Source organism: Myotis lucifugus, unplaced genomic scaffold (assembly GCF_000147115.1).
Source record: "Myotis lucifugus unplaced genomic scaffold, Myoluc2.0 scaffold_26, whole genome shotgun sequence".
Lineage (NCBI taxonomy): Eukaryota > Metazoa > Chordata > Mammalia > Chiroptera > Vespertilionidae > Myotis > Myotis lucifugus.
The window spans coordinates 818,283-831,220 of record NW_005871074.1 but is presented as its reverse complement, the minus strand read 5'-3'; the positions used below and the strand labels follow the sequence as shown (position 1 = coordinate 831,220).

At 44.5% G+C, this 12,938-nt stretch overlaps 1 protein-coding gene across 3 annotated transcripts in view; it reads left to right on the top strand.

The window, feature by feature from the left end:
• Nucleotides 1-12,938, top strand: part of PRAG1 (PEAK1 related, kinase-activating pseudokinase 1) — a 50,671-nt gene that overhangs the window by 21,102 nt on the left and 16,631 nt on the right. For all 3 annotated transcript variants that reach the window (XM_023751833.1, XM_006086164.3, XM_014453594.2), the window contains exon 4: nucleotides 9,346-9,503. In XM_023751833.1, the coding sequence (XP_023607601.1) occupies nucleotides 9,346-9,503 (158 nt within the window). The remainder of the gene's footprint in view (nucleotides 1-9,345; nucleotides 9,504-12,938) is intronic.

Genomic DNA, 12,938 nt, shown 5'->3' with positions numbered 1-12,938 from the left:
ACTGTCCTGGAGTGTGAAGGGAGCCCCACCCTTATTGGGCAAGAGGCTGGACCAGAGTGGGGGTGGAGAAGTAGATTATCCTAGTACCTTTGTTACAAGTAGCTTGAATCTCCCAAGCCAGGAGGGTAGTAATGAAGTCTAATATAAGTATTTCTTAAGCCAAATAGCTGGGGTCAAGGTCTGGGTCAACAAAGTACACTTGAAGTATTTGCTGAGTCAAGAAGAGGAGAGAGAGATAATTCTGAAAGTGCAGTTGCCAAAACCAATAGTCTAGAAACAAAAGGATTTTGGTCAGGCACAGATCATCTTGGTGGATGGGTTCCAACAGGAATAGGTCAGGACTAGAACAGCAGCAAGTCCCAAGTTGGTGAATAACAACTTGCTAACGTTTTGGTTTAGTCGATCACCAGAGCCTTCTGTGTGTTGGCGGAGAGGATGTGGAGGAGTGTGAAGGGGAAAAACATCATGGGAGGTTCTTTTGCAGTAGGGGGAGGCAAGTTATATAATAAAAGAGGTTATTCTGTTTCTAAATTTTTGTATAATGGAGCTAAGCAACCTGGTCATTTGAGGAGTATGTCAGCCGCTGAACCTGGGATTATACTGGAAATTATCAAGCTCTTGAATATGTAGATTCAAAGTGAGGTCTGGTTGATGGTCAAACCAAATCTTCCTTGTTATTTTAGAATAATGCATGCGATCAAAAGCATCACCTTGATTAACTTTCTTCTTTGAGTCTCCTCAAAGACATAATAAAAGTGGAGGTACCAGGAAAGAGTGAAATCTCTAGCCCATCTGCTGTTTTTGTCTTCTATGCAGGTAACACAAGGAATTACGGATTTACTGGAGGCTGCTGAAGTCCTCTCTGTGTCTCTGCCTTTTGGTGTCTCTGTTTCTGTTCCCCTCTCTTTCTTTATCCATCTGACCGTCTGTGCATCCATCCATCTGTCTGTCCATCCATCCATCTGTCTGTCCATCCATCCATCTGTCTGTCCATCTGTCCATCCATCTACATTCATCTTTGTACATAACTTAACACCTTCTATATACCCAGTGCTGTTTGTAGCACTCGTTAAAGATTAACTCAATGAACCCAATGAACCTTCCTATCTGCCCCATAAGTATTGTTATCCCCATTTTATAGATGGGAAGCTAAAAGCACAGAGAGATTAAGAGCCTTTCCAAGGCACACAGCTCATAAAAGCAGTGGAGGCAGGACCCAAACCCAGGCATCAGCGCCCCAGTGCTCACACTCTTAACCACCACATCCATGGGCTTCCTAAGTGACTCTGCAGTCTACCTGGGATGTTATTCATGTGTTTAACTGTTAAGAAGAGGAGAGAGAGAGAATTCTAAAAGTGCAGTTGCCAAAACCAATAGTCTAGAAACAAAAGGATTTTGATCAGGCCCGGATCATCTTGGTGGATGGGTTCCACCAAGATAGATGATCTGGCTGTTCTTCCCAAAGGCTCCTGAGGGTCCTCCCACACAGAACCGGCCTGTGGGCTGGGCAGCTGGTAGGGGGTGCCCCTCCGGATCACAGCTGCTCTGTCTGTACCTCCATTTGTTATTCATCTCTTTCTTTTCATGTTCTCATCCCATCTGCCCCTTGTGTGAACAGATGTAAGAGCTTCCTCCTTGACTTTCCAGGCCAGAAGTTGAGGACTCATGATTGTTAAGCTATTGTATTAGAGATGACAGTGTATACATTGGGTAATGGGGTCGAGCTGCTGGGTTTTCTGCCCTCTTACCTGCTCCCAGCAGCTGCCTCTCCCTGTGCTCAGCCTTAGCTGAAACCTCTCCATCCTGGATAACTCCAAACATTTGCTGTCTCCTCTCCTGCCCCAGGCAGCCCAGAGCTGCTTTAGGAAAATACATAACCATGCAGACTGGGGCCACAAATAAACAACTCTGATTTTCTGAGACCAGAAAGGCTATCTTTTAAAAAATATTGGTATCTCTCAATGCCAAAGTAGATCTGTATATAGCCAGGCAAATGCCTACACATTTCCATTTGACCAATTTTAGCATTTTTATCCTTGACCAAAACCAACTACTACTAATCGAAATGTGTGTGTCTTTTCTATCTTTAAAAATAAGTATGGCTTTAGTTCTGTTTTTAAGTGGTTTCCACTGAATGCAAAGCATATTCATCTTCAGGTTGAACCAAAGGGCTTTTCAGCTTGTAGAGCCCTGCAGTCACCAGTGCATTAACTGCAATGCAAATTAATAGGCCTGCCCCAGAGACGTCATTTGACCAACAGTGAAACTGACTTCCTATCTTCGTAAAGCTGATAGAGCAGTGGGGAAAGATGCCCCCAGAGCAGACTGGACTTCTTAGTCCTTTCAGGTGGTACTTAGACACTTGCTAAATAATTCCCTTGGCGTTGTCACCTAAGAACACCAAAGGTAGAAGCAATGAAAACCTGTCCAGTGTAGTTATCCGCTTTTCTCATCTCATGTCCCAGAAAACAACAATAAAAAACGACAAGCTCTGTGCCAGTTCAGGATATTCTGGGACTGCTGTATTTTGTAGATAGAAGAAGGATCCCGCTATTGCATCCAGCCTTCCTGGGGGTTATTGTTTGCTCAGTGTTCCTGCCTTTTGCAAGTTTTGCTGGGCAAGTATAATTTTTTTCTTAAAGGAAACATTGATCCTCTGAGATGCCACCGAGTTATTGAAACAGAGGCAGATAAACTTAAGCAAGATGCGTTTGATAATGACTCTGTGTTCCAGCATGTCCTGGCTATGACACAGCTCCTGAAACAGTTCATAATTTGGGGGTAGTAACAACAAACCTATTTCACATGAGACAATTAGAATAATCTCACCAGGATTCTAACTGAATGCTCAGTGATGTGAGTCAGGTGCAGTTCAATGTGAGTTCCAGCGGGGACAGACAAGAGGGATTTGTAGGTAAGTGATACTGAATCTTGAGGATGGAAATGCTTTGAAGGGGAGAGAGAATGGTTTCCTGAGTCAGCGTGGGGAAAGGAGCGGAACACGGGGAGCTTTAGGAACAATGAGCGCCTGGCCCAATTGGAGCGAAGGATTTTCGAGGGCAAGTGGTAGTAGTATATTAACCAAAAGGGTGATAATTTGTTTTCCCAACAAGAAATCCAGGCGTGTGTTCTAATGGATAAACAATGGGGGCGGAGGATATTTGAAAGCGAGATTGTCAAAGGAAGTGTGTTTTTGTCGCCAGGGAGGACCTGGGTTGATCCAGTTTGGTGGCTGAGGTTGAGAATCCTCACAGGAGCTCTGGGTGGGACTCTTCAGAGTCGGCCAGCATCGAGAGAGCAGTATTTTGGACAGATTTTGAGTCAGGATGTTCTACCCAAAGCTGCAAATATTTTCTGAAGATGTGGTTGAACCCTTTGTATACTTTTTTCGAGGAGCTTGACAAATTAGAAGGGATGGTGTCTGCTCCACCCACTGGTGTATCCCCAACACTTAACACGGTGCTGGGCACACAGTAGTCAGTGTTTATTTGTTGAAAAACCTGGAATGGTGTTCAGGATAGACAGGACGGGGGACACGCTACAGGTGACACAGGCGTAAGTCTGAAACAGGGCGCTCTTATTCACCAAGCAGACCTGGTGCTTCAGCGTGAGTCGGTTAAGGATTTTGACTTAAGGATGTGGCTAAATAGTCGAGATTAAACGGGGGGGAAAACTCACTGCGTTGTTGAGGGTATTTGAATCCCTCCTTCCGACGGAGCCCAGTCCGACCATTGGAGGCTGGATGCAGCAGGTCACAGCGGCAGAGCCTTCCCCACCTTCCTGTGATTTTGCAGGAAGTGCATTTTGTAGAAAAGTCAGAGAGGAACTGAGTGTGATTCAGAGCAGGCTGACAAGGCACTCGGGCTGCCTCTGCAGCTGGCCCTTCGTCCTCAGGGCTGCTCCGCGGGACCCTCCAGTCACTGGCCTGGCCTGTCACGGGCTCTGGGAGGCCACGCTGGTGAGGACGGCGCCTCGGGCTGGAGTCTAGGATGGTAAGAAGCTCTCGTTCTTTGATTTAGGCGTGACCTGATTGATTTGCCTCTAAACCCATCCTGTTCTCTTCTGGGTAATGTTTTCAGTGTATATAGAATTTTCTAACCTGTTGATGCCTTCCGAGCCACCTCAGAGTTCTCCTGCGAGTCCTCACTAAACTTAGCAGTGAACTTGACCAGCCCAAAGACGTGGTGGTGTGCCTGCGTCCTGGGTCTAAAGAGCTCGTCTAAAACCGCTCGCTGGCATTACTCGGATTTTCATATATTTTGCTCCAGAGGCAAAAAGCGCTCAACCCCAAGGTCTGCGGACTAACCCCAGGCGAGGGCAGTGACAGTGAAAACTTGCCCCGGTCACACTTGAAATCGCACTCCTGAGTGAGGGTTCTAGCAGCCAGGGGAAGCCTGCCGCACAGCCCCTGCCACACACCGGCCCGGCCTCCATTAAGAATTTCGGACATGCCGAAAGCTCGGGGTATTTTTAGAAGAGCCTGGTTCCTACAAATGAGGAAGTCTGGCAGATGGCTCTTCCGCCTGGATCTTTTTTTTCTAGCTTTCTCCCAATACAGAGTGGAGAACACTGGCCAGGCTCCTTTCTCTGAGGACAATGGGGGGAAAAGCCATTCTGAAAACACTGGGCAGCAGCTGCAGGGCTCGGAGTCTCTAAGGACGCTGTGCCACCGGCCGGGCATGTCACCCTCCTCGCCCGTGACGGTGGCTAATCGACAGGGGGAGGCAGGAGAGGAAGTCTGAGCAAGAACGAGTCATTTATCACTCCGCGCGAGCAAAGACATCTGTGCGGGCTGTATTCCCTCTGCCCCGATAAGAGCGTTACTCACCACCCAGAGAGGAAAGACTGCAGCGTGTGGTTACAGCCCATTGAAACCACTTCCTTAAATGGCATGACATCAGATTTCATCTTATAGATGGTTTGCGCCCGTTTTTTGAAAAACAAGCTATCATTAACAAGGGAAAAGTGCCCTTCAGAAACCGAAGGATAGCCTTGTTGTGCATTTTGCGTGTATTCAGATTGCCTTTTGGCCTTAGGTCTGACAGAAGAATCTATTGGGACCCAGAAGAGTCAGCTTTGGAATATTAAGCCCTTTCTGGGGATTTTTTTTTTTTTTAAGAAATCTATTCCACGCACAGATTGAAGACACAAAACAGCCTGATGTCAGTCTCGAGTGGGGTGGCAAGCTTCTCCTTTCATTTTTAAATCTGATTGGTTTTGTTCATTCTCTGACTAAATTCTCTTACGAGTGCAGGTGGCACAGGTTTCCAGGGAGGAAGATTTCTGATGCATCTCTCACACACAGGAGTCATCACTCCCAAGATTTTGCTATTAAGAAGGGCCACCCCTTTCCCTCCCCATTTACCCCTGAGCATTCCGAAGGCCTATTGGGATTTCGTTACCTGGTGGGATCCCGGGCTTCTTGTGCCTCTTCTAATAGAGAAACCGCAGTAATGTCCCCAGAAGCCATGACAACATGAAATTGTGGCTTCGATACTAAGATTTACCAAAGTCTGCTACAGGAGGCTCCCCACTTCCCTACACACACACACACACACACACAGTCTGCGGAGAATTCATCCTGCAATCATAGGAATACTCTGATTTTGTCTGCATTCACTTGGTGAGTCTTCAAAACTGACTTTTCCCTCATAGAGACTCAATGCAGAAGAACTAACCCCCAGAGTCTCAGAAGAGTTATCAGGTCTGAGAAAGAACCTTTTTCACCCACGAGGCTGTTCTGTGATGGGTCAGCCCTCACTGAGCTTGCCTGTCCCGCTGGGGAGCCTCATGGAAATCCCACTGGGTCCTCCCCGTGTTCCTTCGGAGGCTCACCAATAGGTCAACAGAGTGGCCATCCCTGGGCTCATTCGGGCCCTAGAGATTTTTGTTGCTTCTAGAAGTGTTCATTTTCAGTTTACCCAATATTTCAAGCATACAATAAAGTTCAAAAAAATCATTTAACAGAACTTCATGTATCTCCCTAAGATTTTTCAAGTATTAACATTTTGCCATTATATTAGATTTTTAAGATAAAATATTACAGGTACGGTAGAAAAATCCCTCCTTACCTAATTTCCATTTCATTTTCTCCTTGCTACCCAGAGTAATCACTAACTTGAAGTTTATGAGTATTATTTCCACTTTATTGCATATATGTGACATAGAAAAATATATAACGTTTTAAAAATGTATATAAATGGTATATCAACTTAATACCACTTGTATACTTTACTTGAGTCTTTTGAAAGCTTCTTGTAATACTCATTTTAAGAATAGTTTTCATATTGGTACATTAAAATTGAGTACATTTATTTTTTAATGCTATAAAAGATTCCATTATAAGATTATACCACAACATAACCATTTCTTTATGATGGACATTGGAGTTACAGCATTCTTTCAAGAAATACATAATCCCTATTTTTTATAAACTACATAATATCATTGAAAAGAGAAAAAGTTACCCAATTCATTTTATAACTCTGATTTAACCTTTATACCAAAACTAGACAAGAAGAGTACAAGAAAGAAAAAGTGTGGGCTAAACTCACATTTGAATGTAAACGTAAAAATCTTCAGTTAAATATTAGTCAAACTGAACCCAGCCATGTGTAGTAAATTAAGTGTATGCAAAGTGTGCGAGTTATTAATGTGACTCATCACATGAACAGAATAAAGGAGGGAAACAATGATTTTTGCGTAGATGTAGAACAATCATTTGATCAAGCTCAATAACTATAAATGACTTAAGAATATGAAACCTTCAAAAACCTGAATAGAAACACTTCCTTAACCTGATAAAGAATATTGACCTCGCCCTGACTGGTTTGGCTCAGTGGATAGAGCGTCGGCCTGCGGATTGAAGGGTCCCAGGTTCGATTCCAGTCAAGGGCATGTACCTTGGTTGCAGGCGCATCCCCAGTAGGGGGTGTGCAGGAGGCAGCTGATCGATGTTTCTCTCTCATCGATGTTTCTAGCTCTCTGTCCCTCTCCCTTCCTCTCTGTAAAAATTCAATAAAATATATATTAAAAAAAAATAAAATAAAAAATAAATAAAAAATAAATAAATAAAGAAAGAATATTGACCAACACTCCCAGCAAGCATGCACTTGGTGTTGAAGCATATTGTGTAGTGCCTCCCCTGGGAGCTTATTATAAATGCAGACACGGATTCCACCCTGTGGAGTTCCCTCATTGAGTTCCCTCTTTTCTTTCAATGATTGCTATTACTTTAAATAATTGTGTATGTATGTGTGTTTTTTAGTTTTATCTATTTCTATACATGTCATTGAGTGTTTTCCTTAAGTTTGTGGAAGGGGGGCTATGTCAGCTCAGCAGCTATGGTGCTGGAATTTCTCTCTTGGCAATTTTCTGGGCCTGAAGACCCAAGAGACAGCAGAGACCACTCTGGAGGAAGCGGAGTAGTTGGGCTGCCATAGAGTTGGCTTCTCTCCTATGCCAGGGAGTTGTTGCTATTCACACCTTCTTATTTTGGCTTCATCTGAGAAGCCATTATGATGGATCTGATGAGGATAAAAATATTGTATGAAACCCCTATGACTGTATTTTACCATAGCCCTTCCTAAGGATTTGATATTTCCAAGATTCCTACAGTGGCATCCTATATAATGAAGATGTAATATGCAAATGGTCGTTATGTAACGACTGACTGTGTAACGACCAGATCACGGATCAGTAGGAGGGTGGGGCAGCAAGCTTCAAGCAGGTGGCGGAGAGCTATAGGAGAGGGTAGGGCAACAAGCTGTGAGGGAGGGAAGGGGGGGCGGGGCAGCAGGCAGAGAGCTACAGGAGGGCAGCAGTGAGCTAGTGGCACACGGATTCGTGCGCAGGGCTACTAATTGAAATATAAAAATACTATTAAGCATAATATTGCCATCAATGTCACACTTCTATTTAACAGCTTTAAAAATATGTTTCATGGTGCTTCTCAGGGTTGAAGATGGAGAGAGAGATGTTTCTAGAAAGCACTTTTCATGGTAGCAAACAGACTTTCTCTAAACTTTTCTGTTAATGAACAAAGGATTCCAGTGACTGTGAAGAGCAACACAGGGCCTGGCCATGCTGAGCCAAAGAACAATCAATACATTCTTGACTGTAAGGTCACATGCATTAAACAAGGCAGTTCTGATGCCAAATCAATCCTGCATTGTATATTTCCTACAGCAGATATTGAGATATAGATCTGCTGTCGGGGGAGCAAGAATGTCATCAGGAAATATCAGTTCAGACAAATCTGGGTTACCACCCGCAGGGAAGGACCTGGATTGATTGTACTCTGTCTCACTCTGTGGTGAAAATGTCAGGTCAGAGTGAATATTCATGTAGCCCTTGGAAAGAGGGAAGGAGGAATCAATAAACTAAACACCCTACCTAATAGTGGGACTGTTTTCTCCAAGGCGAAGTCCTTTGTTCTTGAACTTGGTATTCCTGTCCCTGATATGTTGGTAATGTTGTCTTAGAAATGCAGCAAAAAGATTTCATAGGAAGCCTAAGGGCAGATTTATTCCTTAATTCTGGAATAAGGGTTATGTTAACATGGTTCTGTCTAGGCCAGTGGTCGGCAAACTCATTAGTCAACAGAGCCAAATATCAACAGTACAACGACTGAAATTTCTTTTGAGAGCCAAATTTTTTAAACTTAAACTGTATAGGTAGGTACATTGTTATTAACTTAATTAGGGTACTCCTAAGGCTTAGGAAGAGCCACACTCAAGGGGCCAAAGAGCCTCATGTGGCTCACAAGCCGCAGTTTGCCGACCACGGGTCTAGGCATTGCACTAGAAGTCTGGTTAAAATTTAAATGAAGTTTCTCTTAATTCCAAGGAACAACCTAGACTCTTTGAAGCTATGTCAAGAGAGTACCAGGCAAAAAAGAAATCCTGTGTTTTTAGTCTTGATTTGCAATTCACTTGTTTTGTGATCTTGCAAAAGCTACCCAGTCTCTGCATATCTCTATACCTTGGCTTGTATGATAATATTCTATTTTTCTTTGTAGAGTTGTTGCACAGGATATAATAGATGACATAAATGTGTTAGAAAACAAGGCCAGAATATGAAGGCAGTTGCTCCCAAATCATGGTTTTGGCATTTGTCTAAATTTAATAGACTCACCTCTCCTAACCACACCCAAGAAATCTCCTGCCATGTATGTGCATACGGTTTCAAAAGAGCCCCTGTTCTCTCTTCCCAAAATCATTTTTTCAAAACTTGCTGGCATAGGTCAGGTTTCAAGAGAGAGCATAGTGCGTTCATGGTCAATCGACCTGGTTTTTTACTTGAAACTAAATTAATCACTTTCATTGTTTCTTCCAAAATTTTCAGGCACCTTTTAAAAATGAACAAGAGCAGCTCTGACTTGGAAAAAGTGAGCCAGGGCTCCGCAGAGAGCCTCAGCCCATCCTTCAGGAGCGTCCACGTCAGCTTCACCACGGGCTCCACGGACAGCCTGGCCTCGGACTCCAGGACCGGCAGCGATGGAGGTAACAGATTTGACCTTGACAGGGAGGCTTAGATTCTCCTGAGTCTGTAAGGCCAGGCCCAGGTTAACTACCAGAATGTGGAAGGGCTGAGCTATGGGGAAGCAGGGGACTTGGTTAGAAAGTCTGCAAGGTCGGAGGCCTCTGGGGGACCTTGCCAAAGGCAGCAGCCCCTGCCTTGACTGTTCCAAACAAGTCTAACCCCACCCCCACCCCTCCCCCCACCCCCGGTGTTTTACTAGAATTTTTACATCTAGACTTCAAAATGTCCTTGTATGAAGACACTACAGATGCAGGTGCTTTCTCAAGGATGCTTACCCTGCTAATTGTATCTAGAGGTTATTTTTAGTTCAAGCTGTTGTGACAATAAAAGCCTAAGGAGGCAGGTGAACGAGGCTTTTTGCTCCTAAAGCAAAACAGCCCCTTAGCCTCTCTTTCACAGAAACGTGTGTCAGAGTCATCTATTCATCCATCGCACAGGGTCTGCTGGTCAGCCCCGGCACTGAGCTAGACCTACTTTCTGGGCCCTGCTTTCTCCATGAAGTAGACTCTACCAAGGAGTAGTTGACTTTAATTCCCTAGTGAATGTATGGCAAGGTGCCTCATCCCATACTGCACTCTCCAGTTCTACACAATGTATCGCCTGGCAACAAGGTGGGAGGAGGCGGAGTTGAAAGCATGTTGAAAGATTCCTAATTCCTTGGATAATGAGCCACCTATGTGTAGGTCTGCTCTCCATTTCTGTCCTTGGGATTAGTTCTCGGGGTGGGATACATGCCAACCACAGTTTCCTCTTTCTTGGCAACCCTCTGTGTTCCTCTCGCTCTTTCTCTCTCCCTCCCCCTGCCTGGTGCTCTCTTGTGTGCGTGCATGCACTTACATGTGTTCCCATGCACACACTTGGACACAGCAGGTATTTACATAAATGTCTATTGAATTAAAAGTATGCAGGCTTCATTAGGCCACCATCCATTCCACTTTCTGGATAAAGCTCTAAGGCATAATATGTGGGTATGTCCTGATTGGGTATGTTCCTGAAAAGGAACTCTTGTTTTTCTGTCGTTGTGATGGGCAGTATTAAAACCTCTCACCCTTTTCAACACTTTTTGTGTGTGTCCTCTCCTGCGTTTCTCCTGGACTTGGTTGTAACATGTTAGGTTTCGACATGTGCCTACATGACTTCCCCTCGCACTGTATTACTTCTCAGTAGGCGTAGTCAGCGTAGAGAGTCCCATTGAAAAGTTACTGTCACCAACATTTTTCTGTCTAAAAGACGAGTACCACTAAGGCAAACACATATGTTGTAAGTCAGTCTGTGGTGTGTTCTGATGGGAAACTTCTGATAGCTCTAACTTAAAAACAGGAAATATCTCAGCCTTGATTCGAGTGGGATGTGACCAAAGAGGATTTTCTTTTTCTGCAGATTTTCCTGGGCTTCTATCTTTTTCCTCTTCCCATCCCATTGTGCAAACATTCCACAAGGCAGATTATTCCACAGAGGGCTGGGTCGGGCCCTTGAACCATGAGTCCCTGTGCTGGCCAGCCCTGCCCCGCTCTCTGGGGATGTGACCAATTCTATGGTGGGGCCCTCATCGGCCACCTGCCATCTGGTGGTGATGAGAGCTGGACTTAATGGCTTCAGCTCTTTGCTTCTCAGAACCAGCAAATCATGTGTTTGCTCTCAGAGTTCCTAAGGTCTGTGTAGGAAGATAAGGTTAAAAACACGTGACACTGCCCTAGCCGGTTTGGCTCAGTAGATAGAGCATCGGCCTTTGGACTGAAGGGTTGTGGGTTTGATTCTGGTCAAGGGCACGTATCTCAGTTGCAGGCTCAATCCACTGTTGGGGTGCATGCAGGAGGCAACCAGTCGATGTGTCTCTCTCACATCGGTGTTTCTCTCTCTGTCTCTCCCCCTCCCTTCCACTCTCTCTAAAAATCAATGGAAAAATATCCTTGGGTGAGGATTAACAAACAAACAAAAAAAAACACAACAACACATGACACATGGATGGAATAAGCTAGGAAATTGGGCTGCCCAGAACATGAGTGCTTGTAAAGGCTTCTGGAAGGAGAAGTCAATCAGAGCTGATGGAGGGTTCGGAGAAGATGGGACTTGAGCTCATGTCTGAAGTGTGGCAAGAATTGAGGAGGAACGGGCTTTGCAGGCTAAGGAGACACTAAGGAGGAACAAAGGCTCAGGGGAGAGGGTGAGACCAGCCTGCCACACTTCCGTGGAGCAGGCGGGGGAAAGGGACGTGAGGTTGGTGGGAAGCAGAGGCTGATTGTCCAAGGCTCTAGAAACCGATTGGTGGAGGCAGGAAGAAGGGAGCCTCTGGGGGTCAATGAGTATAAAGATGACACCTAACCTGGACGTTTTTGAATTAAAATGATTACATTTTTATGATTATTCCACTATCGTGATCCAGTTATTCAATGGAAATGCATTTCAGAATTTGGATTCCCAGATCCACAAGAAAGTATCCTTAGAGCAAACTATTTCTTACTACTGCTCCTGTGTATGGCTCTGTCGCCAGAACCATGCTTTGAAACTAGCAAGAGACCAAAGGGGCACTGTGTCATTCATTCTCATTCATATTCTCTCTCTCTCTCTCTCTCTCTCTCTCTCTCTCTCTCTCCTTCTAACATCCCTTAAACATCGATCCAGAGAATATATAGAACCACTGGTCATGAAATTCGAGAAACCCTTCATTCAGCTTCTCATCACTAACCAAGGTCGCTTGCTTTAGGGCTGTTATTGAATAGTTATCTTTCAGTCCCATGAGTCTTTACTCACTTTTACTGCGTATCCAAAATATCGCCCTTCGTGCCTCCTGTTACTATTTGTCACCTGGTGCTGAAGCTGAGAGAGTGGCTCAGAATAAGAGAGGTAGAAGTAGTTCAAGCGGAAGATCCTTGAAACCAGAGCGTAGCGTCTACCTCTAATATGATATTTTGACATAACATACAGTTAGACTCTATACTTATTTTGACAGTAGGAATTCACTAATGAAACGATGCATTGACTTCACACCCACAGTCCAGGCTGGCCACAGTGAGGTCAGCACGAAGCCATTCCAGGCCGTATCATAGTAGCAGCTTGTGTCAACTCCTTGGGAGCGTGTCAGGATTCAAGGTTAAAAGTTAGATTTCTCCTATTCAGGCTTCGTGACAAAAAAAAAGTTTTAAATTTTATAAGAAAAGCAAACAACTGTAATCAATAGCTTTGTCCCATTTTTTAAACAAGTCTGTCTAAATATGTTTACAGATATTTTTGTATCAATATTAACTTTATGTCTTTCCGCTTGTATCGCATTTCATGCTCCTCAAAGCACATCTGTTATCCCATTTGTCCATGTGGGCAGTTCCGTTGAACAGTGAGTCAACTCAGTAGAAGGAAGAATCCGCCTAAGCAGTTGTTTAAGCTGGTGTGGGAGGGGC